At 38.3% G+C, this 27,584-nt stretch overlaps 1 protein-coding gene across 20 annotated transcripts in view; it reads right to left on the bottom strand.

Annotated features, from left to right (window-relative positions):
- KIAA1217 overlaps positions 1-27,584 on the bottom strand; it is a 406,156-nt gene that overhangs the window by 86,047 nt on the left and 292,525 nt on the right. For 17 of the 20 annotated variants that reach the window (XM_081297957.1, XM_081297960.1, XM_081297956.1 and 14 more), the window contains 2 exons: positions 15,748-15,946; positions 11,890-11,983 (listed from right to left, as the gene is read on the bottom strand). In XM_081297957.1, coding sequence (XP_081154083.1) covers positions 11,890-11,983; positions 15,748-15,946 — 293 coding nt within the window. Of the gene's footprint in view, positions 1-1,264; positions 1,584-11,889; positions 11,984-15,747; positions 15,947-27,584 lie in introns of those variants that run through there. The other 3 variants (XM_081297968.1, XM_081297965.1, XM_081297966.1) reach the window with 2 other exon arrangements.

Raw genomic sequence — 27,584 nt, 5'->3', positions numbered from 1 at the left:
AAACAATCAGCCTGATACAGTCCAAGGTTTTAGATGCCACAGATCTTAAAAAAAAAAAAATTCCCCAAAGTACAAAATAACTTATCTTGAAGCCAATTCCAATATTACTTGTTTATTATTATTATTCTCAAGATAAATTATCTGTATTTGACTCCAGACTATAGGCATCAGCAACTGGTGAGGCTGTGCAGTATGGGATATAGAAACAAGGGCTATGGAGAATCAACCTGGATTTAAACCCCAGCTCTGCTACTTATTACTAGTGTGCTACTTCATCTCTCTCGGCCTCAGTTTTCCAATCCTAAAATGGGTACAATATTAACAATGCCATAGAATTATCATTATGACTTAATAAAAATATCTGTTATTTAGATTGCATTGGATAATCACATCTGATGTACATCAACTCATCTACAGACTGTGATAAAGATGGAATATAGATAAGCAGATCCATGCACACATGTATCTTTAAAGAAAAACTGACATAAAATCTTCATTAAATTCCTTTAAGAGAAACTAATGCATAGTTTGTGAACAAACTCCTGCAAGAGTACGACAAAATATTTATTTCAATCAGCGTGATTTCTATCAAAGACTTTTTCAGGCAATCATTAAATAACCTGGTGCAACAGACTCAAATCTGTTATTTATAAACTGTAGGAGTTTTGAATATTATATTATCAAGTTTAAATTGATATTTCTTTAAATATTTTCAAAACCAAGATAAAGGAGTTGTTTTTATTTAAAAATCTTAAAGTGATTTTCACAGGAACAAAAGACCAAATAATTCTCCCCTGCCTGTTAAAGGACACATCCTAATTTCCCTCCCATTTGTACCATGTCTTTCAATTTTCTACATTTGTCTCAGAAACTGAACACAAGTCAACATCTTCCTGAAAACATGGGACGCTGTCACAAAACACATAAATCAACAAGCTCGGTACAAGCAAACTACATTGACATTTTAAATCCCTTTCTAAATTATAAGGCTAAACAGAAACTAGATCACAAGATTTGTGGAATGGAGACAGCCCAGTGTAATTTCAGTTGATCTTTCAAAACAGACGAACACCAGTAACAAAGAGGTCTCCTTCCAAGCAGAGTGCACGAAGTTGACATAAAAACCTCAATTGTGATTCCTTATTGAATTGAACTTGAATACAGAAGGCTTAACTCGAGTGAATGTAAATGTGCCAGAGCGTGACCAAAAAAAGAAAAAAAAAATTCCAAAGATCACATTTTGTTATAAAGACACAGTTCTTACCTTTCATCTTCCGTGGACCTTTCTTTTCTAGAAAAAACTTTCTAGACTTGCAGAGACCTGGAAATCACCCATCTCTCGAATGCTTCCTGCTCTGCCTGTCTTCTTGGTGACTAAACGCCAGCCTTGGTTTTCTTACACAAGGAAGCTTTTAGTCAAAATATGTGGTTTAAAGGAGCAGTATCCACCCTTGTTAAAATCATTTCACGGACATTCAGAGGTTTTGATTCTACTCTATGAAAGTTAAATCTAAATAGGAAGGCATTTTTCCTGTCCCGGAAATCAGCATAACTAAAACCAATGCTGAGCTAACAAGAAGTGTTTCTTCCATGTGTTCTGCCTGGCAGACACTGCAAGCCATATCAAGGAAACACGTGATGTTTATAAATACAATATGGCTCATGTTGTCATAACCTCTCAATGACAAAAAAAAAAAAAGTGCAAGAAAAAGCAAGCAGCCATGCAGCAAGAAAGATGAGATTTTGTATCACTTGAAAACTGTCTCTCTGATGCGCATATGTTACCTTCTTGCTTCCTAAAAAAAACAGACTTTATAACTGGGAGCAGTGAGGGAAGAAGGAGCTATCTGTCAGGTTCTGGATAGCCACTGCATTAAAATGTATTCGATGGATGATCATTTCAGTAAGTCATTTCTAATCAGTTGGAACAGAAATCATCCTTTTGCATGTTAGAGAGACATAATATAATAGGAACATTAGTACGTGTGCTGCTCATAGGTGAGGTCCAGAGTATCCACTCAAGCAAATACTAGGCAAGGATTTCACATAGCGTGGAACTGATGTGGAACATTATACATGTCTGTTTATATTTTCAATGATTAACTTCTGAGAAGGGAGCTACCACTCCTATCATTCTCACCGTTATCTTCAGGAATCTCGAGTAAGAGGTTAGACCAGAATGGGACTGAGCTCTTGAGAGCTGGGAGACAGAATCAGTGAAATTTTGCCATAAGCGGGGTGAGGTTTTCTGTTCTAAAACCATGAGCCCTATTTTGTAAGTTTGGAGGTATTTGAAGTCCTGACTACAAATTCAATCTGAAAGCAAGATTTGTCCTAGTGAGTCATAAATGCAGCAACAAAATGATCTGTATTATTTAGATTTGTTGCCGATATTTAACTTACTCTCTAACAAAGATGAATGCAATGCCTGAAACCCACTCTTCAAAAAAAAAAAAGTGTTTTTTTTTTTTTTTTGGACAATCACTTAGTTTAATCTGACAAATTCAGACTCTTTTCCTTATTGTTATTTTCATCTTAAATTTCTGGATTATTAGCTGCTATCAAATCATCATAATGAAATGGGGAATGCTGGTAAGACAGGTAGACACTTTTATTCTCATTTGGGCCAGCAACCCACACCAGGATAAACTAGGGATGTGCTGCAAAGCTCAAATGTTTGTGTTTACAGATTATCATATTAATCTTAGTAGATAAATATCGGCAGGAAGTTTGACAGGAAAGTGGTGATGTAAGTACCATTTTTCATCCACATACTCAGGACAAGGACACTGAAGAGAGCCAGAGGGAGCATAAAGATGAATGAAATGGAGCCCTGGCCTCCAAGAAGCCTGGAGTTTGGCAAGGAACTTAAGATAGGTGCATCAGGAACTACTAAAAAGATTCAATGCAATCCCCATTCAAATACCAATGGCATTCTTCTCAGAACTAGAAAAACAGAATAGTCCTAGAACTCATTTGGAAGAATAAAAGAACTAGAACAGCGAAAACAATTTTAAGACAAAAAAGCAATGCTGGAGGCATCACAAATTATACTACAGAGCGATAATAACAAAAACCGCATGGCACTAGCACAAAAACAGACACGTAGACTAAGGGTACAGAATAGAAGGCCCAGAAACAAGGCCACCTATCTGGTCATCTGGTCCTTGACAAAGGTGCCAAAATCATACACTGGAAAAAAAGACAGCCCTTTTAACAAATGGTGCTGGGAAAACTGTTTATCCACATGTAGAAATATGAAACTAAACCCTTATCTCTCACTCGGCACAAAAATCAACTCTACATGGATCAAAGATTTAGGAATCAGACCAGAAACTATGCAACTCCTAGAAGAAAATGTAGGGTCAACACTCCAAAATATAGGCAAAGACAATGCTGTTTTCAATAGGACCCCAAAGCTCATGAAATAATAAGACTTACTAAATGGGATGGCATTGAATTAACAAACTTCACACAACACAGAAAACAATTACAAATGTGAAGAGAGAACTTAGAGAACGGGAGAAAATCTTTCCTAGGGATTCTTCTGATGGGATTAATAACCAGAATTTAACACTAAAAAAATTTAGCAATAAAAAAAAACCCTCCAAATAATTAATAAATGGGAAAATGAACTAACTAGATACTTCTCAAAAGAAGAAATACAAATGGCCAACAAGTGTATCTGAAATACACTGTTAGCGATTAGAGACACGCAAATCCAAACTACACTGAGATTGCATCTCATCCCAGTCAGAATGGCAACCATCTAGAATACAAACAGTAAATGCTAGAGAGGATGTAGAGAAAAAGGAACATTTACACTGTTGGTGGGATTGCAAATTAGTACAACCACCATGGAAATCAGATGGAGGTTCCTTAATTAGGAATGGAACCACCATATGACCCAGCTATACCACTCCTCAGTTTATATCCTAAAGAATTAAAGTCATAATGACATATGCATGCCCATGTTTATAGCAACACAATTCACAATAGCTAAAGAATGGAACCAACATAGGTGTCTGTCTATTAATGAACAAATGTATAAAAACTGTGATAAATATACACAATGGAGTTTTGGGGTTTTTTTGTTTCTTTTTTTTGGTACTGGGGATTGAACTCTGGGGCATTTAACCACTGAGCCACATCCCCAGTCCTTTTCATTTTTTATTTTGAGGCAGGATCTCGCTAAGTGGCTTGGGACCTTGCTAAATCGCGGAGGATGGCTTTGAACTAGTAATTCTCTTGACTCCTGAGCCACTTCGATCATTGGAATGAGTCACCATGCCTGGTTCCACAATGGGGTTTTACTTAGCCATCAAGAAAAATGAAACTGTCATTTGCAGGAGATCAAATGGAACTTAAGAACATTATGTTAAATGAAACAAACCAAACTGAAAAAGTCTCATATGAGAAAGTGAGAGAGGAAATAAGAAAAGAAAGGTGTAGGGGGGTTCTCATGAAAGTCAAAGGAAGATCAGTAAAGGTAGAGGAAAAAGGGATCAGGAAAAGGAGTGGGGAGGGCAAGGGGAAATACTGCAGAACAATATTGATTGAATTATATGTCACATTGTGGGCATGTACAAATATGTCACAATGAATCCCCACCATTATGTCCAAGTATAAGGCTCCAATATAAAATATAAAAAATAAAGACAAAATAAAAGTAAGAATAAAAGAAAAAAAAAAGGAAATGACCCATAGAGACAGCAGTGGGAAAGGACTGAGGTAAGCACAGGAATGACTAGGAAGGCCAATTCCAGAGTTCTACCTGGCTTGAGACCCACTCTATAGCTCATTGGCTCTGTGATTTTGAGCAGGTTCACTAACCTCTCTGATGAGCACCAGGCTCCTCATCTGTCACAGGTAATAAAATAATAAGAACTCTCACATTACCTTGTTTTTACAGTCAGAGATGAACAACCACAAGCAAAACATTTATCAAGGTGCTAAGCACAGACAAGCATATGATGAATATTATTTTTTAATACCACTGTCATTGTGACAGCCAAGGGGATATCATGGTTGGGTCAAAGAAATCTTTGAACAAATGACAAAATCAGCTAGGAGTGTTTTTTTTTTTTTTTTTTGAAGCTTCCATCTCTTGGGATTCTTTGCTCCACACTTCCTGTTCCTTTTTTCCTTATCCACCTCCCCTAAGGGTATCTTTCTAGTACAGTCAACAGAGAACAGAATGGGGTAAAGTAAAACATGAAAAGATGCCATGAATCAGGTACAATATAGTGTCAAGAGATGAAACAAATGTTAATAAAGTAACATTTGTACATTTCAAAACTTGTAGAACTTGAATGAAAATATGAAGGAAAGGAGACTGTGGACTAAATTCAAAGAAACAGAAAGAGGTGAGCTCAAATCCATGTGACCTTGGGAAAGACCTCTTTGGCCTCAGTTATATCATCTATAAAAAATCAGCATACCTACTTTGCAGAGTTGTGGACTAACAGAACAGTATGTAAAGTACTTTAACACATTGTCTACTGCAGACACAAAAAGGTCTACTATCTCACATTCGGGACAACAATGGTATAGAATGAACTCATTTATATCCTGTCAGATTCTGCAAGAAATTAACAGAGTTCACATTACTTATTACATTTTTTTTTTAAAAAATGAAAGTCAAAAGTGGAATGTACGACAAGAAGAAATTGAAAGTAGGGAAATTAAAGAGAGGGGCCAGGAACAAAGCCAATACACAAAATACCCGCCACAAATGCCTATATCCTTGCTGTGGGTGGGCCACAGATTTAATTCTAAGCTTTAGAGGAGCAACACAAAGAGGGAAAATGATCACTTACAAGATTCAAAGTGTCCATATGATAAAAATAAACCAAGAGAAGCACAACTATTTCTGGCAATGAGAACAGAGAGATATTTTTACAGTGGGTTCTCATTAATAACAGAAAATGAATAATACAGCATTTGTAGCACCATCATTATAGTACTCAATGCAATCCATGTAAAGAGATTTACTCAACTTTTACCACAGGTTAGGATGCTGGACTGGCTTTCAGAGGTCTACTGAGATGAACGTATTATGGCTTGTGCCTTTGAAGAACTAACAGTCTGTGGATGAGATGAACAACGTGTAATGTGCAACGTGTCCTCAATGGGGGGAAGATTAATCGTAACAGAGCGTTAGGGAAAGCTGCATGGAATAGGCATTCTTTTCTTTAGACTTGAAAAGCAAGTTTTTACTTTTAAAACATTTTATTAGGGAAACTGTCAAATATAAAAAAGTGGAGAAAATAATATAATGAATTCTTATCTCCCAGCTTTGGCATTTTTTCAACATTTCAACAATTTTGTTTCATCTACTTCCTGTATGTGTGTAGATTTTTGTTATTGTTTGCTGGAGTGTTTTAAAGCAAATTCCATTCATCCTGTCATTTAACCTGCAATACTTTCGTATGTTTCATTAAAAAAAAACCACCAACCTATTATTATACCCCACAGAATTACCAGTTTCATCTTAATATCATCTGATTCCTAACACATGTGGAATTTTTCCAAATAGTTTTAAGGACATTTTTTTACAGTTGGTTTGTTCAACTCAGTATCCAAACACTGGTGTGCCTATGGCACTTGGTTGTTACAACATAGTCAAGTCCTGAGAAACTCAGCGCTCCTTTTCCAAACTTTTCTCAAGGAAGTAGTTTGTTAAGGGAATCAGACAATTGTCCAGCGATATGTTTGAAGACTAGAATTTTGAAAGTTAATGTCTTGAGTCTGTTTCATGCTGCTATAACAAAATGCCTGAGGTTTTTTTTTTTCCTTCTTCTTCTCATGATTTTGATGATTCTGGTAGCTAAAAATCCCAGACAATCTGGTGCCAGTATCTGTGGGCCAGGCTGCATCAACATGGCCAAGAAGCAGAAAGGGAAATGGCCACGTGTGGAAGGGGCCAAGCATGTGAGGTGATCTTGCTTCATAACAAACCACTCTTGTAAGAATTAATCCAGTCCTGGTAGAAGTACGCTGATCTCCTCTGAGGGTGGATCCCCCCATCCATTTTCCAACCACCTTCCATCAGGCCCCATCTCTTAAAGATCTACCACTTCTTACGTTGGGGACCAAGCTTCCAGCCCATGAGCCTTAAACCATCTCCAAACCATAGCAGGCAGATATGTGGAAAGGAAGAGGACATTTCAGAATCTTGGAACTAGAAACACTGGGGAGTAAGAACAGAACTGCAGCTGATGCAGTTGGTAGAGAAATAATGACTATTGTAACTACAGCAGCAGAATGCTAGCTAAGGAGCCTAGTATCCACAACTAAGTTACCCAGTTCAAAGATCAGCCTTTTCTCTCTAGCTATGTGGCCCTGGGATAATTTCTAAACATAAGAAACTGTTTCATCAAGTACAAATAAAAGGACTTATTACAATGCCTGTCTCAAAATTTTGTCTTGAGAATTAAATAAAAATGTGTTATCGACTATAAGAATACTGGTGTGGGCAATGGCAGAAGGGCCATCTCTGAAAGACCTTGCAGCATGGAATGGGCAAGCTCTGGGGGCTGTTTGAATATGTGAATACAAGAATCAGGCAAAAGCAGAATCACTGACACCTCAATGCAATGTTTTAAACCTCACATTCCCTAGCCCCCAAGAGATTCATGCACACATGTATACTCCCTAATGTAACCAATCTATCCTCAAAAGATAACCAAAAAAATCAAGGAGGATAAAGGCTTGGAGGCAAAAAAACAGTGATTTTATCTTCAATGGGATACATTTGAAATGCTAGAAGAATATCAGTATGAAAAGAACCACATAGAAGTTGAACATTTGGGTCTTGAATTCTAGAGATGGCAGAACTAGGATACAGTTTTAAGGGTCATTCAAATGGATGCAATAATTAAATCAGTAGTAAAATAAAAACTACAAGTGCAAAAGTTCAGAAAACAGACAAAAGAAATAAAAACTAAAATCTCCAAACTGGTAAAGACTGTGGGAACACACTGGAGATCATTTAGGGGGAAAAGAGAGGAAGAAACAAGAGTGAATAAAGGAGGCTGGGGGGTGTTTGAATGGAGGGAAGGAATTCAGACATGGCGATGTAATGGAAGCCCATGGTTTCTAAGGAGACCATTCCTCAGCATTAAACACAAAGTTCAAATAGAAGAGGCCTGGGCAGCGGTGACTCATCTGGGTATTAGGAAGTAATTTAAGATGCAGGGTCAATTCTGGGGAGTTATGATCTAAATGAAAATCTGGCAGTTGTCTGTATACAAGTAAAAATCCTAGACAAGTGAAATTAACAGAAGGAGACAAGAGGGAGAGCATTAAGGGAGAGTAAAGAATCTTGGGAAGTAATGTTGACTATATACAAGAAGGTAAAGAAGCCCCCAAACTATGAAAAAGCCACTAGAAAGTCACCAGTACCATTTGAGAACCACAAAATGGAATAGTTCATTTTAAGTTATATATTTGTGAATTAAAAACCCTGTGAGTACCTATATAATTTGTGTGAAAGATCCCCTTCCATATGGGAAGCTCGATCCCTTGGGAACTGAAGTATCAGCTCTACCATCTGATGCAATAAACAAAGGCTATGTGATTAAATTACATCAGGATGATTTGCACCCGTGTGCAAAAATCAGAGCCGGGTGGGCTCAGATCCAGTTGAGAACCACAAGTCTCATTAGATATCCTGGCCTCAAAAATTCTCAGCTAGATGCTAAATGAAAAGCTAGACACATGCTTTCCACCAAGCATAAATTCCATGTACACTCTGAGGCCCATAACCTCAGAGTTAATACATTAGTCTAACACACTTCCTGAGGAACGCCATTCTATCATAAAGCTGCTCTGGGAGAAATGCCTGGGAATTTTGGATATACAATCTGAACATTTTCTTTCTGTTCAAAGGCAAGATATTAAATTTATCATTTCAGGAAAGTCTTCGAGGCCACTGCAAAGTTCTGGCATGGCTGGTGTTACCCCTCTACTTGTTCCAACCAATGTCTTTCTCATATGCATGTTTATTGGTAAGGAGTGGGCAGCTGGGAGTTCTGGCCCAGGCTGACTCTAGAGGCTGGCAAGTAAAGTCTAATGACATCGGGGCAGGGCTGCAATGACTGATGCATGCAAGTGGTTACTGTGGAATTCCTTCAGGCCATGCTTACATTGCAAACATACGGAGGATGCAGCTCCCCTAAACCCAGCATGCAGCTTGGTTTAGTCTGTGACAACTGACTAAACTCTGTTCTTTACCATGAACAATGGGGTTTTGGAGCTGGGCTACAAATAAGGCTCAACAAAACTTCCTGTAGTTTCATAGCAATGCAGACACATTCATCAGAAAAGGAAAAAGAATTCTAACTTTCAGAACCAAAAGGTGAGGCCCAAGGAATTCCATGTCTCTAAGTTTGGAGAATCTGTGAAGAGGGGTTAAGTTACAAACTATAGGCATGATCACATCGAGCTGGTTTCTATTTTTTCATTTCTAAATAGTCTTATTGAGACAGAAAAGCTTTTCTGTTGTGTTGGATGGTGAACATTTGTCATCCCCTCATTTGAGGACAATGGTTGACTTTATTATACAAACAACTGGTGTCTAATGTAGGCTGTGGATAACCCAGAAAGTGATCGTTGTCATCTCATCTACAAACAAAAACAGATCCACTTGCTGAAACCCTTAGCAAAAGTTGTGCATTTTAATAGGCTTTGTGCATATGGTTAATATTTGATGCTTCCAGTCCTCACAGCAGGTCCTTATGTAGGCACCACATCTGCTTAAGAGTTAAAACAGGTGTCCTCCCAGCCATAAACAAGATTCTCAAAGGCAATTGTGAGGCGCCTGTCTGGGAATGGCTCTACATAACAGAAACAACTCCAAGCATAATGGAACTCCAGTTCAAAGGCCAGACATATCAAAAAAAAAAAAAAAAAAAAAAGAAATAAAAGAAAAGAAAAAAAAAAAGATATCCAAGGGGGCAAAGACTCCTAAGAATGTCACCAAAAAAGAGTAATAAAAGGCATAGTGTCTTGTATGCTTCATGATTGGCATGACATAATCTGTCTTCATGTATATCTGGTTTATAGTTGAAGTGGAACTGGTTGAAAGTAAACCTCAAAATTTTAGATTTTCCAAAGTAGCCACACAGACTTCAGTTCTACTCACACACCATTTTAGACATAAAAAAGCATTTGAGGATATAAGCAGCCTTTTTCTCCAAAAGCATAGACCCTGGTTCCACATGTCACTACTCACGTTCCAATCCAGAATTACACAGGAATTCTTCCAGCACATTCAACTGAACCTCCTGACTTGTTTCTTGGTCTTGAACTCACATACTCTTTGTAGGAGATACAACTGTGGTCTCCCAATACTATCTGTACCCTAACTCCCTGCACTTGTGGTTACATTGGGGTACCTGGGAAAGAGAGGTTTAAAGTTGTTAATCAGCTAACTTGAAATTAGGGAGATTTTTCTGGACTACAGTGTAGGCCCACTGTAACCACAAATGTGTTGAAAAGCAGACAACAGGTTAGAGATAGGCCGATGGTCAAAGTGATGCTATTTTGCTAGGTTTGAACATGGAGAAAGGGGATTACAAATCAATGTTGATGATTGCTAGAAGACATAGGGGGAAAATAGATTCTCTCTAGACCCTCCAGAAAAGCCTTGCTAGTGACCCCTTATATTGGGGGTCCTAGCAAAACTCATGTCAGTCTAAAGACTCTAGAACCATAAGATCATAAATTTGCAGTGTTTTAAGCCACTATATTTGTCATAATTTGTTCTAGTGGCAATAGGAAACCAACAAGCATTATCAGGAGACAGACAACACACCTTACTCAGGAACAATACTCCAACTCCAGGAAAGAATCATGCCTGAGTTTCTTTGCTAGTAATTTTTTTTTTTTTCCTTTCTAGCTATACTTCAACATTCAACTAAGGCTAACCCATAGAAAAGATGATATGAAATGGTGCAGTGTCATCTAAATGTGTGTGTGTGTGTGTGTGTGTGTGTGTGTGTGTGTGTGTGTGTGTAAGGAGGCGGGTTATGGGGTGTGCAGCTGAGAACCAAATCTTTTATTTTCCCCTCCCATTTTTACTTCAGAAGAATATAAAATTATTGTTAGAAACTCGATCCCTTCCTGGTGGATCTACATTAATGTGATCTTACAATTTTCTTTTTTAGTTTCCTTTTTCTTTTTCCTTCAAAACACCCCTGGATACTGTGAATATTTGTGTGATCTCCTGAGATGATCTAAATCTAGAGGATTTTTAGCTCTTAAATCACACAGATGTTTGTGCTTGCCCACAACATGGTTCACAGAAGATCTGCTAATATTAAATACAGTACAACAGCAAATAGTCCTGGAAGGTGAATAATGGAATGTGAACGTGAGGAACTTGGAAGACACACTCTGAGAACATGAATAGTTTGTCCATGTAACATGTGACTCTTTGTTTGTATGTGAATTTTATGTTGAAGAAAAAAATTTCAAGGGATCCTCTAAGTTAGTATATTAAGGAGAAAATTTTCAGGATATTCTTGGAATGAGGCTTTTTCTAAACTCTAGGCTTAGGGGTTGGAAGGGTATAGCTCAGGGATATAGAACTTGCCTAGCAGGTGGGAGACCCTGGGTTCAAACCCCACCTTGCCCAAGATAAAAATAAAATATAAACTCCATGCTTAGAGGTGAGGTGAATGAGGGTATATAACACTCCCATTTCAATCTGGTTGCCCTAAATGTCGAGGCTATCTTATTTTTCTACTATGGAACAAACAATGAGTCACCAGAGGAGAACCCATGAAACCAGGTGGTGGGGTGTGACTATGTGAGAAGCAGGAACAAGAAGAAAAGATGGTTGGACCCACCAAGAAAAGTTAAAAATAGAACAGTGCCGCTTACCCTCAGGTCTCCGTTCACAGTTTTTGGTGTGTGACTGAATGCGTGTGAAGGATCCTTGTTGTACACTTTGAGGAGGGATCTGTCCTGAATATTCCTGGAATCAAAAACATCAAAAACTATGGCAGATGAAAGAAGCCTGACTCTGGCCATTTCCTCTGGAGGATCAGGTAAAAGCCAAGAACAGACAATCTGGCAGTGTCTACCAGAAACCACACAAAAAGTTCTTTCACCATAAAATAGGCAAATATAAATAAGGAAAAGAAGAAAAATGACTTCGGCTTTTCTTTCTTTGTCTCGTTCCTCGGGCAAGTATTATTCTTTCAGTGTAGCTCTCCACCCATAAATATCAGGTAACAAGAACTTTCTTTCAAGATTTTGAGGGTGGAAAACTAATGCTTTCAAAAACAATAAAATTCCAATGTTTACAATATGTTCAAAGAGATTCGGTTAATATTTAAATATTTAATCGCTTACTTTGCCCAAACACCTGGTTTGCTGCTTATCTAATGAATGCACACACACACACACACACACACACACACATGCCTTTTTTCTTTTTCTTTTCTTTTTGTCTACAAACATGCTCAGCAAAGAAAATAAAATGTTATATGCAGTCTTAAAAAGTACCAAAATTAATTAAATTAATATCTTTACAGTGCATTTGTTTCTTCCACAGTGGGTTTTAAAAAATACTTTCCTACAAATTGAATCATAGGCCATAGAGGAATAGCAGCAGATAAATTCTTCTCTCCTTCTAAACCTAGCACTTACAGCCAATGAGTCATTCCACAAGTAAAAGACAGAAATCCCATACCTTGCTTGGCGCCTACCTTAAAATTATTTAAGAGCACATGAATGTCTACGAAGTCCTTGTTTCACCCTGTAAAGTCTTGGAAGGGCCATCCAAAGTCCCTTCATCCCTGTCTACCCTGTGATTCCACTCCAGTGATGGCTGGGGCAAACTCAGAAAAATGTGTGCAGGAGGACAAATACCTTCTCCTAGGTGCAGCGATGCATTTAATGGGCTGATTGCAATCACTGGGATTACTGGGTTATGTTTTGGTTTTAGGTGAAGTGGAGGATTCTTGGACTGGTCCTGTTCTTCTTTAAATACCTGCCAGTCATTACTTTGAAGCAAGGACTAGTCCAAGCTTGCACACTTGTTCCACGTTTCAAGGAGCTCGTTAGAAGTCTGCTGAGGGGAGCATACAGCCCTTGTTATTAAAAGGGGCTCAGTTAATGAGAAGGGGAATGTCGCAGGGGCAAGGCCTTGGGCATTCACTAAAGGAACGCACCCTCTGGCTAGAGGCAGAAGTCATGTGTGACGATGTGGAGAAACTGCAAACCTCACTGGTGAGAAAGACTTACTGCAACTGTAAAGATATTTTGAAAATACATGAGCTTGGCTTATGATTGATTTAGAAACATGTTCATCTGAGATGAACCAACAGTAAAAGGCCAGATTGCATTTATGGTGGTGACATTTACAACACAGTATTCTGACCTGAACTCTGCAGCATTTCCCGAAGGAAAATACACAGAACCCAACACATAATGAAATAAGCCAAATGGTGAGAAAATACACTCTTGCTTCAAAAGTACTCAGGAGGTGACATGAAATTTGCCTTGAGTTTAGATTAAAGCCATTGTCTTCAGTTAGAACCTATGTGATACTTTTTTTTTTGGTCTTAAAATAATGCTTGTGGTGAAAATTTCTTCTACCATTCAAATGAAATAGAATTGAACCATCTTTTATATTTAAAAAAAAAAGAGAGAGAGAATGATTCTCAGGAAGGATATATATGTGATCATTTAGCATAAATATTATATTCATCATCCAACAAAAGCATTTTTCTCTGCTTGAACACTTTTAGGTCTTTTTAAATATTTAAATCAAAGAAACTGAGAAGTAAAATTATAGAAAATTTACAAATCAATGACTTTCCACTTAAGCTTTTTAAATGAGATTTTTAAAAAATCAGGCTATCAGTACTGCAGCTTAAAGATCAAAAAGATCATCATTTTTGCGATCACAAAATGTAAGCATCACTGGGAATGATAGTGTTTAAAGTGACTGCCCTTCAAGTGCTACTTTCACTAATCTTACCAAATGGATTTGCAAGGAGGGCCATGACCTGTTTCCTCCTAGTCCTTCTCGCATTTCTCTTTGTTAACCGCTTTCCAACATTCCCAAATAATGCAAACAGGAACCAAATGAATCACATTTTGAGGCTTGCGAAAGGCTCTAGGAAACAGACTTGTGGCAATCCTCCCATAGGCTGCAAGACAGTGAGCTCCAATTGTCTACAACCCTCTCCTCAGCCCTAAGCTCCATAATCAAGAGTGCTTAGTTTCACACCTACTTCCTATTACAGCATCCCTCCATGCCTCTAAGTGTGGAAATATGATTGTTATAAAATGTCATGTCCATGTAAAAATACTACATGGGATTATATTATTGCAAACAGTCTTCAAACATAATGTGATTATTTCAGGCTTAAGTTTATGCTTTGTAAATTAAAAAAAAAGTTTTGGTGATAGCTTGACTAATAATTTATATCGAAAACAAGCATGAATGTTCTGGTACTCATGAATATTTAAACCGTTTTTAAAAAGCAGGAAGGTTATGTAATAGGTAGCACCTATACCTTAGGGCATGTGTCAAACTTTGAAAGCCCTAAATTACTCATTCATCTTGGCACAATACTAAATGTGTCATTTGTGATCTTTGTTAGATATTTATCGGTTTACATTTACTGTCCTCTAAAGGCATATTTTAAAAAGTGGTACTCGTTATTTCCAAGATAACAAAACTGGAGAGCTTGCTATCACCTGGGGGCAAGGATCCAGAAACCCCAAGTTCTGCCCTTGATGATCTGAGAATGTCCACTGACAGCCAGGTTTGGGGTGGGGCTTAGTGCTTAATTGGCTGTGTGCTCTTGAATAAGAGCCTTAACTTTGATGTTATCTGTGATTCTGGTTCCATAAAACGAAAGGGCCAGATTATCCACTAAATAATCTCTTGAGCTGTACAATAGGTAAAGGCCACCATATTAGTGATTTAAGTCCTGTTTCTCAGGTTATTTGAATAGAATAGTTCAAAAGAGTCCCTTCTGTTCCATATACACCACCACTGCAGCCAATAGGATGTTTGTTTTTTTGCCATTTACAATACCATGAATCTTCATAGTCTAGTTTTAGAGCACATCCATCTGGGTGTCCTGGAGAAAGCCCTCCTGGAAAGTGAGACTCTTGGGTAAAGGACACTCTCAAAGAAACAAATGGAAAGTGAGAATGCTTTTCAGTCTCATTTCTTTTAGGCAATAAAGGTGAGCCACTGCTTGTATTTTAACTTGTTAGTTGTAAATAATGACCCAGTAGGATCATTACTCCAAATAGCCACAGTCTCTGTCTACAGGGGAAAGAGCACTTGAGAGGGAATTTGGAAATTTCTAGTCCTGAGTACTGCTTTCAATTCTCACCAAGTTTCTCCACCAACTCTCTGGGCCTTGGTTTTCCTGACTTTGAGATGAAATGGTGGGCTGAATCATTTCTAATGTTCCTTTCTGATTTATCACATTGAAAGATCTGATGTCACATTCAAAGATCCATGCAAAAGTCTTTTGCCTCCATCTTTATAAACTACGCCTTGCAAATGAACTGTGGAAAGCCAGAGAGTGAATTCACACCTGGGTGAATAATCCTGCCAATCATGATAATGGCTATGCTTTCTTCACTGGGATGAGATAAAAGACCCTCTAAATACCATATGGTGGAGAGAAACAAACCATAAATACAACACATGGAAGACGCCCCCTCCCCCCCAAAAAAAAACCCTCAAATGACATAACTACTTACCTTACATCATTTAATTCATAATAGACATTTCTGCTTTCATCTTTGATGTAAATGGCGACACTGGGTGACTCCAGCATTTTCATGGTGAGCTGCTGTGGAAAGGCACTTACAAAGAGAGCACGGATCGTGTCTGCACTTGTGATTTCATTCGGCATCCTGAGCTGCTTGGTTTCATCTCCATACTGGAGATAGAGAACCCCTGCATGCAAAAGGAGCATGGTTATTAGTCAGACTCAGAGGACTTGAAGCACAAGCTAAGCTGTGTCTGTCCTACTGCACTTACAGATGTTCTTGACAAACTTGAAAAGCATGTGACAAGGAATATATGTTTGGAATTTCCAAGGAATGCACTATCTGGTTATCACATAAGCATCTGCTTTTATTCTTTGGAGTCCAGGCAGGTATTAAAGAGGCTAATTAACCACTGTTTTAAAACCAAAAAGATAAAGAACTGACCTCGACTAGCCTAAGGTGAAAGGTAGCATTTAATTCCTTTGGAAGGTATATTTAGGACCTAATCCCTTAGGGTTATTTTTTCCATGTCTTTCATTAACCAGGAACATAATCATTATAGCAAAGGGTAAACTACAGAGCTTAAGTCTTTGTAATCCATTCAGAAACATTTTTAGTGGAAATGCTACCATATTTCTGTGGTTTTAATACATACCTACTGTATATTTGTACCATCTTAAGTTAGCTACAAAAAAAGAGTTGGACACAGCAACATTTCATAAATAAAATGGGAAAAAGTCCATTATACAAAGAAAAACACAGGACTGAATCACAGAATGATAGAATTTCAAGGGGTATTTGGTCCTCAGTGAACCACATTTCTCAGTATTTTATTCCCCTATAGAGTGTAGTCACTTTCCACATTGATTGTGGGCTTGGCCCTGTGACTTGCTTTGGCCATGGAAACATTATTAGCAAGTGTGATGCAGAATGAAAACTTGATATGTGTTTGCACACTGGAGGTTTTCCTCTAGGTGAGCTGCACCTTGGGATCCACTTCCAGGAGTTCAACCAAGGCACACCTGCGGGAGGCCACACAAAGAACCAGAGTCCTCCTGGCTCCAGTTATGCACTCATTCTATAGCCAGATCTACTGACTGGTCATGTGAATGAGCTATCCCAGCTGATGCCACATGGAACAGAAATGAGATGCTCCCTCCAAACTCTGCTCAAATTGCAGAATCATAAACAAATAAATGACTGCCATTGTTCCAAGTCACTATGTTTTATGGTCATTTGTTATTCAGAAAAAATCCCTGAAATAGGATATCTAAGACCCTAGCACTGAATGTGAATCTTTGTGAGATCCTACTGAGGGTGGACCACCACTTGGCTAAGCCTTAATAGGAGAGATTGATAAGAGAATAGAGCGACATCTAGATAAACATGGCAGTTCATGAGACAAATTTATTACTTCCTTCAGAAATTCCATTTAAAATGGCAATGAGGAATCAAAAAGACATAAATCCACAATGACAAAGATGAGAGAAAAAAAATGGCTGTGTGCTCTTGAATAAGACCCTTAACTTTGATGATCATAGCATTTGAGGCAAAGTTGACACTTACATCTTTAAGGGAAGAACTTGACCTACAACATCCAGGGCCACAGAAATCCAGGAAAAGATAGGAAGGAACAGTGAGTCAAACGCATGAGGCCTGGTTGAACTCTTTTCTTCCCCAGTTCATGGCAAGACGTCCACCTCTTCCTTTCCGCACTACTCAGCCAAGGAATTCCTTATTGCACTCTATCAGAAGACTGAAGAGCTCCATCCAAAGACTGGATTCAGGGTGCCCAGGCCCAGGGGAGAATGCTAGCCAAGGGGCTCAAACCCCAGTCAGGAAACTGAAGGATCCCCCTAGAAAACTGAGTGGCCTGGAAGAAGGTGACCAATAGATTTTTGAACGTGATATTTAGATGTCGTCTGGTCATGGGATATGTGGAGTGCCATATATAAAAACTTGCAGCTGGTATGACCACATCTCCACCATGCATTTAGACTCACAGGGATTCACAGGTATTTATCAATGGCTGTAAACAGGAAACAGAAACTCTGCAGAGGCGAGGCAGTTCAGGTAGCGGGGAACACTTGGAGAACTCATGCAGCAGAAATAAAAATTCAGTGAAAAAGAAAAAGTTGATGGAATCTTAGAAAGTAGAGCAAACAGAACTAAGGGATGAGAAAGGGAGAAGCACAATAATGAGAAAAATAGAGAATGACATCAGAGCACCATAGTCCTAATAAAAGAGCTTTGGGTAAGAGATCAGGAAAAAGAGAATTTCCCCAAAAAATAATCCAAGAATTTTCTTTTCTTTTTTTTTTTCTTTTTTCTCTCACAAACTGAAGTACAAGACGGAAGATTTAAAGCATTCATGAAATGCCCTAACATGCATTTAGGCTTGTCACTGAGACACTGGAGATGACAGGAAAAAGCAGAGGGCTTAAAATCTCCCAGAGGCAGGGACAAAGTCACTTAGGAGGCACTGGTATCAGAAAAGTGATAGCTTTCTGAACAGCAACCAGGAACCAAGACAACAGCAACACCTTTGAGAATCTGAGGTAAATATATAATTTACATTTTAATTATTTATGTTGTTTACTGTTAGTTTTTCTTCCTAGAATGTAAATTTCATGAGATCAGAGATTTAAAAAAAAAACATTTTTTGTTGTTGTTGTCCATTGTACCTATGATAATAGTAAGTTTCAGGTAGTAAGTTTCTTAATATTTGTTGAGTGAACGAATAAATTATTAGTTATCTAAAGGAGGATGTCACATGCAGTCTGGGTGAGCTGTAAGAGGTTTTGTTAGGTGATGTCAACTGCCAAACAGCCTTGCCTCTGGTTTGTATTCTCATTAGGAATACATTCTGAAGTGGTGATTTCTTTGACTAGCGTAATCCTCTTGTGTTGGGCAGGCATAAGCAGCTCCATTTCCCCTCTGCCTATCCTAATTTTGGCCCTCAGCTTCCTCAGGGAAGGAGTTCTCCAGAATTTCCACGTGGTTCTACATTCCTCGGAGTATGGAGAAAATCTTTCGAGCCTGTCTAAATCACAGGTTGTGCAATGTCTTGCCCCAAATGGGAGGTGTGGCCACTGTCCCAGGCGATTGCTAATGCTATATCAAAAGGCCAAAACCGCTCTGAGGTCTGGGCCCCACTAGGCCTAGGGTGAGGCCACTGCAGATGAGCCACTTATGGTCTCACTCCAGTTTCATGTCACAGCCTCACTCCCCCAAAGGGCCTGATTTTCATCCCCACATCTGCATTCTGTACGTGTGTGTGCTTGAAATAGAATTTGTAAGCTCTGGAGTGGAAAAAAAAATGGGGGTCTAAACTCCAGTTACCTCAGGTCTGGCTGGCGCAGATGCCAGCTGGGTACACACGTCCAGTTACAGAATGTGAAAATCCGGGGCGGATGGGAGAGATGCCTTTACAAACAGAGAAGAGCAGTCTTTTCACACTTGATTCAGGAAAGGTATTTAGAAATGCTTAAACTCAGAAGGAATTCTCTTAATATACAGTGGCGTTTTGTTGGCACAGTGATAAGCTAAAACCCACATGGTTTCTGGAGATTCAGCGTGTTTGGCACAGACTCTCTCCAAGTTAGTCCTGGCTGCTCCAGATTCAGAGGATGTTGGAGGGACTCTGGATCCTAACCTCCCTTTTTATGAGGAAGGGAAGAGGATAAAGAAATGCTTTTTTAGGATGCCTACTATATGTCAGATACAGGGTGCATTATTTCATTCCATCAGCATAGCACCTCGTCAAGTTGTTAGTAAGGCTACTATTTCAGATAGGGAAATAGAAGCTCTGAAGGGCCAATCAAGCAACTTGCCTAAAAGTTACAGCTACTTACTAAGAAGTATATCCAATTCTGTCAATCCACAGAACCAGTACCTCTCCCTTGAGGCATGCGGCTTCTGAAATTCTGCATTTAACCTTGTCCAATCCTTCCACTCAACAACTTTAGTCCTCACACTTAGACTGACCATGAGTTGAAGATGCTGGGGCATGAGCAGGGCCGTTCAGGAAGCTATCTCCTGTGGGGAGTGGTGATGTCAATCAGGGTGGCTGATTATCTTGAGGTGCACTTGCACTGGGATTTCCCTGTATGTGAGTGTAGGGTTAACATTCCCCAGTTGCTATGGCACGATGGCCCTTGGTCTCTCTGGGCAAACATCCAGAGATGTCAGTTTTAATCTTGAGTTGCAGACACTGTCTCCTAAGAACAGAAGATTCTGAACAGAGCAAGGTAACCATAATGGCTCACCTGTGCTGTGACCTGCTTTCCAGAAACTTTCTCACAAATAAACTTTTGATGATAAAACCTATATAATAACCATGTGGAGCCAGCTCTGGGTCACTGTTCCTCCATCAGAGGAGAGTACCCACCTGATCCCACCTTTCTCTCTAAATGTTTGTGTGTCTTTTCTTAATCCCCCTTTGCCCCTCTCCAGTCTCTGAATGAATAGCCATGAAGGTGGCAGCGATCTCCTGTCTCTAACTCTACTGAAGGAAATGCCAACCCGTGGTTAAAAACAACCCACCTGCCAGGTGGGGTGGTGGGGCTCTGGGGAGGCAGAGAGCTTGGAAAGCTGCATCAGGGTTCTGAATGAAGCTCACAGCACTTGGAGTCCTTCTGAGAAGCCTGGTCCTTCAGTGTCCTCCCACCCTGATGACTTCGAAGGCAGCATGGATTTCAGCAAAAGCTCTAAGTCACACTTAAACAAAATGCAGCTGGCAGGCCCTTCAGGCTTGTGTCTGTATGTTTTTATTGACTTGAATCTCAGAATTACTTCCACAATGCAGGAAATCTTCTCTTTCTTAAGATATCCAAGGAAATTCACAGTGTGGCCCCTCAATTTCCAGCCTTATGACCCCAAATCATCCCACCTTCCTTGGGTATCCTGCCATGAATATTTGCACCTGCTGCTGTGCCCCGACTGGTGATGGCCCTCTCGCCACTTCTTTGCTTGACAAGCACATCACACATACCTCCTCTGCACGATCTTCGTCAACCCCTCCCTCATCACTTTTCCATTATGAGTTAGAAAATTAATTTCCTCTCACATATGTGTTCACACTGTGTTTTGTTGAAATTGCCAGCACAGCTTTTAATTCTGCATTACAGTTAGTTGTATATGTGTCGTTTTCCCTCATTGGAAATATAGAGTAGACTGTTAAGCACCTGGTAGATGCTCAATTATCTTTAGTTAAAATAAATTCATTTCTCTCTGTAACGTGGTCAAGTTAATATGATGTGTGTTTGCCTTCTGGAATGGCAATACAATTTCCTCTAAAGGGCATCTTCTGCAGGCAGATAATGTGACAATTCCAAATGAACTAAATTCCTTAATTTCTCTGAATCCAATTGCTGATTATGCAAATTACTGTTTGCATTACCAATGGCATAGAGCTAATGCCCTAAATATATAGAGCTCTTGCTGGACTTATTTTTCCACTTAAGAAAAAAAAAGATAAATTAAAAGACAAGACAGCTTTTTATATCTATGAAATCAGCAAATGTTTTTACAATACAATAGCTTAGATAAGAGTTAGGAAAATGGGTATTCTCATATCTCACTGTTGGGAAAGTAAATTGATACTACTTTTCTGAAGGGCTATTTGTGGATATATATTCAAAGCCCCTCAAATACACATATAGTTTGAGCCAGTAACTCAACTTTTACACAGTTAGGCACAAAGCAGGATGTTAAATGAAGCAAATTTGTAAGTACAATACAAGGGGTGGGGAAGTTTCTGTCCAAAAATAGGGAAGTAATTTAGTAAATCGATTATCTTAATAGATCTATTCACTGGAATGCTACACTGTTTTTAAAAGGGATTCTAAAAGCATGTGACAATGAACAAAAATTTATATTTCATTAAGTGGAAAAGCATATTATAAAATGGAAAGGAACTACATTTATAAAAGCCAATTAATAACCATCATGGATAACAGTGATAGATCCAGGTTTTGTAGGTGCTGAAACCTAAAATTTTGAGGATCCTAAGAATGAAAAGTTACATAGTATGAACTTTGGTGACATTAGCTTCATGGTAAGCCCACCAATTTGATGACTACATACCAAAATGTTAAGAAGAGTTGTCTTTGGGCAATCAGTTCACCCACACTTTATGATTTTCTATATCTTCTTTCTAAAATAAGTGTGCTTAAAAGATAACTTCCACACATCTGAAAAGACCGGCCAACTGGGAATCTTATTCAGTTAACTGGGTAATTTTTTTTAAGCCAGAGAGAAGGATCAAGAGAGGCAGCTCAAATAAAACCTTTAAGTTAAGGGAGCAAGAATGTAAATTGGCATCTGAATGGGGAAGATATTGGTATTTAAGCAAAAGCTTCCAGAGTGTAGTTATCACAGTAGCGCATCCTTAGGAGACTGTTCAAAGGGTGGGGTGGTGGCCTGGTGGTAGAGTGCTTGTTTAGCTGTGTGAGGCAGTAGGTTTGATCCTCAGCACCACATAAAAATAGATAAACAAAATTAAGGTCTTGTGTCCCTCTACAACTAAAAATATTTTTTTAAAAGAGACTATTTAAGAGTCTTATGATGTAAACTTACTGGGACTGTAGAAATGACTTCATTTATTGGCTAGATAAGGTCCTATCATGTGCCAGGTCTGTGTGAAGAACTGGGAACACAGTGACCACAAAAGAATCACAATTCCTTTCTTCTAGGAGGGGCTTTCTGGCCACTTTCTGTGTTTTAACCCCTACAGTGGTTCCATAAATGATAGTATTCCTTGGAAGTTAGCAGTTCACATCTAACACATATACTGCAACTGTAATTAAATTTCCTCTTAACTTGGTGAAGAGTAAGATAAATTGAATATTGTTGTTAACAATTCACTTCATAAGGCTAGTATTTACTCAGATATTAGACAAATAGTATGAGAAGGACTTCAAGTTTCAATGTAAACCCCTTAATAGAACATGATATTTGCTTCAAACACAGCAGCAAGCTGAAGACGGTTGTGTATTCCCTGTAAACCTCCAAGATGCATTCTGTCCAGAGAGGACACCTACGTGCCTAAGTCCCTTCCTGTGGAACAGCTTTTCAAGTAGGTGACAAAGCAGAACAGTGACAGTTGCCTTGGGAGAAAGGAAGTGTAGAAATTTTATTCTCCATGGAAAGTCTGGAAACTCTGTTTTTGCAGTCACCTTACTCTTAGATTTTGCTGTCTTTGTCTTCAGTTGAGGAACACCAAACCTTTGCTACAGTTTCTAAAAAGGATTAAATCAACCCATTATTATCTCCCTAGGAGAACTGCTATTTAAGGCAACATAAGACTTTTGCTAAGTCTTTTAATTAATTCATCTTTTATTTGTTATAATGTGGAACTTGGAGGTCCTCTGGAAAATCTCATCAGGAGATTCCTGGCAATAGCAAGTTTAAGCCAAATTCTAATTTAGAATGTACTTTAAAGAGTCATTACTGTGGCGCAACCTGTGAGGGCGTGTTAAAAGAAATGAACATGTAGGAAGTTAAATATGGCAGTCTTACTCCACCAACAACCCGACAGACAGTAGTTGCTGGATGGAGATCCTGCTTGGAGATTCTTGTTCTCAGCACTGAGACTTGGTAATGGCATATCAGTGTTTAACCCTATAACTACTTTGTACAATTGGGCCTCAAGTGAAATGATAGTGCCATTGAAATAAGCATCCCAAGGCATTTCTATAAAAACTGTCTTGAATCAGCTAATGACTTCTGGAATTCTGGCTGTGTTAAAGACATGAATGTATTTAACAAAAAAGACACAAATGCTGATTTTTTTTGCACTGTGATGCTCTTCATTCTCAATGGGTCTTATTGTCCTTTATGTGGAGATGAAACTTGTCCATGAAAAAAAAAATAAAATAAAATGCAAAGTCACAACAGAACATGCAGAAACATCAACCAAACCAGCATTTCAGTCTTACAGATTACTCAACAATTAAGGCAGAAAACACTACAAAAAATGCGGTAGAAAAAAAATATACTAATTACAGGTATACTGCAACTGTAACTAAATTTTCTCTTAACTTGGTGAAGAGTAAGATAAATTGAATATCATTGTTAACAATTCACTTCATAAGGCTAGTATTTACCCAGATATTAGACAAATAGTATGAGGAAGGACTTCAAGTTTCAATGTAAACCTCTTAATAGAGTTCCACCCTTAGCACGCCCTGATACACACACACAAGAATTGAGGAGAGTGTTCTTCACCTGTGAAGGCTTGGTGAAAGGTATCCACGAAAAATCTCAAATAAGCATAATGCTTAATGATGAAATATAGAAGCCTTGACTTTCAATTCAGAATTTTTATATGAGCAAAGCAAATATGTATGAAAAAATACCTCATGACCAAGAAGAGTTTCTTGGAGGAAGGTAAAGAAGACTGAATACGAGAAGTATTTTCTGTAATATAGATAAGTAGAAAAACTATACACTGATCTTTTTTTTGTGAGGCACATTCATAGAGGTCCTTGAATTTTAATTTTTGACATTTTGATTTCTGAGTATACATTTAGGCCTAGAGATTAGGTTTAGGCCTATGGTTGGAAGAGAAAGAACTCCATCACACCACTTTAAACTCATGATCTATTATAGGACCACTGTCAAATGAAACTTACACCACAAACCCTACCAGTTTTATAGAATAATATGGAATGCTTCTTTGATAACAGCATAGATTTGTAAAATGTAAACAATGCGAGGCGAGGTGGCACACAATTGTAATCCCAGTGGCTCCGGAGGCTGAGGCAGGAGGATCTTGAGTTCAAAGCCAGCCTCAGCAAAAGTGAGGTGCTAAGCAACTCAGTGAGACCCTGTCTGTAAATAAAACACAAAATAGGGCTGAGGATGTAGCTCAGTGGTCGAGTGCCTCTAGTTCAATCCCCAGCACCTCTCCAAAAAGTGTGAACAGTTATAGTAAACTACAAATATGTTAATCCTTTTTGGCCACTTCTTTTCTACATATATTCTAAACATGTCTATATACTATACACTAATCTTAACAGAGTCAAACAAATGTTAGGAAAAATCCAACAAAATCATATTTAAAAGACAAAACAGTTGTGGATGTGTAACCGAAGTGATTCTGCAATCTGCATTTGGGGTAAAATTGGGGGTTCATAACCCACTTCAATCTAATGTATGAAATATGATATGTCAAGAGCTTTGTAATGTTGTGAACAACCAATAAAAAAAAAGACAAAACAGTAATCTGCAAATTAGAGAGGGTTGGGGATATAGGTCAGTGAAGCTCTGAGTTCCACCCTTAGCACCCCCCTGACTCATACACCCAAGAATTGAGGAGAGTGTTCTTCACCTGTGAAGGCTTGGTGAAAGGTATCCATGAAAAAATCTCAAATAAGCATACTGCTTAATGATCAAATATAGAAGCTTGGACTTTAAATTCAGAATTTGTATAAATTCTTCATGGAAAGAGATAGCTAGCACAGTTAATATAAGAAAAAGAAATAAAAGGCATGTGGATTAGAAAGGGATAACAAAATGATATTGTTCACAGGTGATACAATAGAGAATCCAAGGAAAACCGCAAGGTATCATTAGAACCCATAAGGAGTCAATACGACTAATGATGCAAGATCAATGCATGAAATCAACAGCAAGGTGGACACTATTTTAGAAAACAGAGAATATAGTTAAATAAATATGCCATTTATAACAACAATCTGGGAATTCTGAAGAACAATAATAAGTGGGAGTACTTGCTGTACCAGATATCAACACTAGTAAAACATTGTGGTTTTGGCACAGAACAAATAGGATTATGGAATGACACACAGGGCCTAGAAAAAGAGTTATTATGAGAGCTTGATATAGGACAGGGCTGGTCCAAAAATCCATAGAGAAATGACTATTCAATAAATGATGTCAGGAAAATTGGTTATCCATATGGGAAAAGTAAGAAATACATCCCTATCTTGCATCATAGGTAAAATAGATTCCTGATGGACTAAAGATCTATATGTGAGAAAGCCAACTATGAAACTGAAGAAAAATACATGGTGTTGTCTCCTAGCTCATTGGCATAGTGAAAAAAATTTTTAAAGGGAACAGAAATCGTATACCACAGAACAAAATATTGCTTTATTATCCTACATTACAATAAATATTTTATACTACAAAAGACGCTGTATATAAGGAAGACAAATCACATTCTGAAAGAAGATATTTACAGCACTCATGGTCGACGCAGGATTAGTATTCAGAATAATTAGAGATGACTTATAAATCAATAGGAAAACAGCAAAATAGAAATGGGTAATAATGGATATCCCAAGATGGATACGAATAGGCAATTCAAAGAAGAAACCCCCAAAGGCGAATAAACTTTAAAATGCTCACTAGGAATTTAAAATGTAATGTAAATAAAAAGAGTGACTCGATATCTTATGCCCATAACAGAGGCAAAAATCAGTAAATGTAAGAGCTTCAGGTATTGGTGGGGACATATGGGAAAGTGGTGCCTGTCACTTCTTGCTGGTGAGAGTAAATTTGCACAATCTCTCTGGGACACCTGGGAGAGTTAAGGACGTGCATCCTATAGTTGGCTATGTCTTTAAGCTGTCCATATAGAGAAAATCTCAAAAGTGGGCCCTGTTACAGGATACTCACTGCAGAACCATTTGTCAGTGATTTCTTCGTAGTGGCTTATTTGTAGAATGGAATAGTAAACAGCAGTAACAAGTGGAGTAGAATCATATCTACCAACACGGATAAATTGAAAAAGAAAAATGATAATGCTGAGTCACCATAGAAACTTTATTGTAAAAGGATGCATGTGGTACTATCCATTTAAGTAAAGTTTTATGATACACACAACAATGTGTATCATAAAACTGTGTATGAGTACAGCAAATAGAGCAGATATACCAAAATTTTCCTATCAATTATCCCTCCAACTTCAGCAAGTGGTTAGCTCTGGGGAAGGAAGAGAAAGGAAAGCATATGGAGTTTTAGAATACTTTATGCCTGAAATAATCCTGGAAACATTTTCTTTTACAAAATTTGACAAAAAATGTACATAGCACTTGTTATATGCCAGGGAATGATCTAAACCCTCTTCCAAGTATTAACTCACCAAATCTTCTCTATGAGGTCACTACTATTATCCCCATTTCAAAGATGAGGAAAACGGAGGCAAAGAGAAATCATGTGGGTGATTCACTTAGCTAATGATCTTGCCCATCATGTTCAGCTGCCTCTCCAATCATAAACAGATGTTGGCATCCATTTACTTTTGTAATATCTACCATATTGCTGTTTTCTGTGGTTTTTTTTCCTTTTTTTACAGTCAACAAATTAAAGAAAAATCATTTTAACAAAAAAGAATGTCAAAGTAATGCTGCTGTTTTAATAGTGCTCCTTTTACGGATCCCCATAATCTGACCTGGGAGCTCAAACCTGAATGAAATTGTGGGAATTTGGGAGTTTTCTTTGGTTTGTAATAAAACAGAGGGTGTTGAAATTCTATAACACAAAGCAAAGAGTAAAGGCCACAAAGGGAAGAATGAGATTTTTTTTAAAAAAGATAATAACAAAAGGGTAAAAGTACAATACTCTTGTTTGGGGGAGGAGGGAATCAGAAAATCAACTGGCCTTTTAGGAATATGAAAAAATGTAACTTGGTCTGTGGGTCCAGCTCAGTGGCAGAGCACTTCCCTAACCTCCCTAGCACACTCGAGGCCCAGGTTGGATCCCTAGCACCGCACGTGCACACATACACAGACACACACACACAGTACGAATTACACAGGTTTTCCAATGCATCTTTTCTCAGCATCGGAAAGATT

Source organism: Spermophilus citellus, assembly GCF_964194105.1.
Source record: "Spermophilus citellus genome assembly, chromosome: 6".
NCBI lineage: Eukaryota > Metazoa > Chordata > Mammalia > Rodentia > Sciuridae > Spermophilus > Spermophilus citellus.
This window is presented reverse-complemented; position numbering and strand designations above follow the sequence as displayed.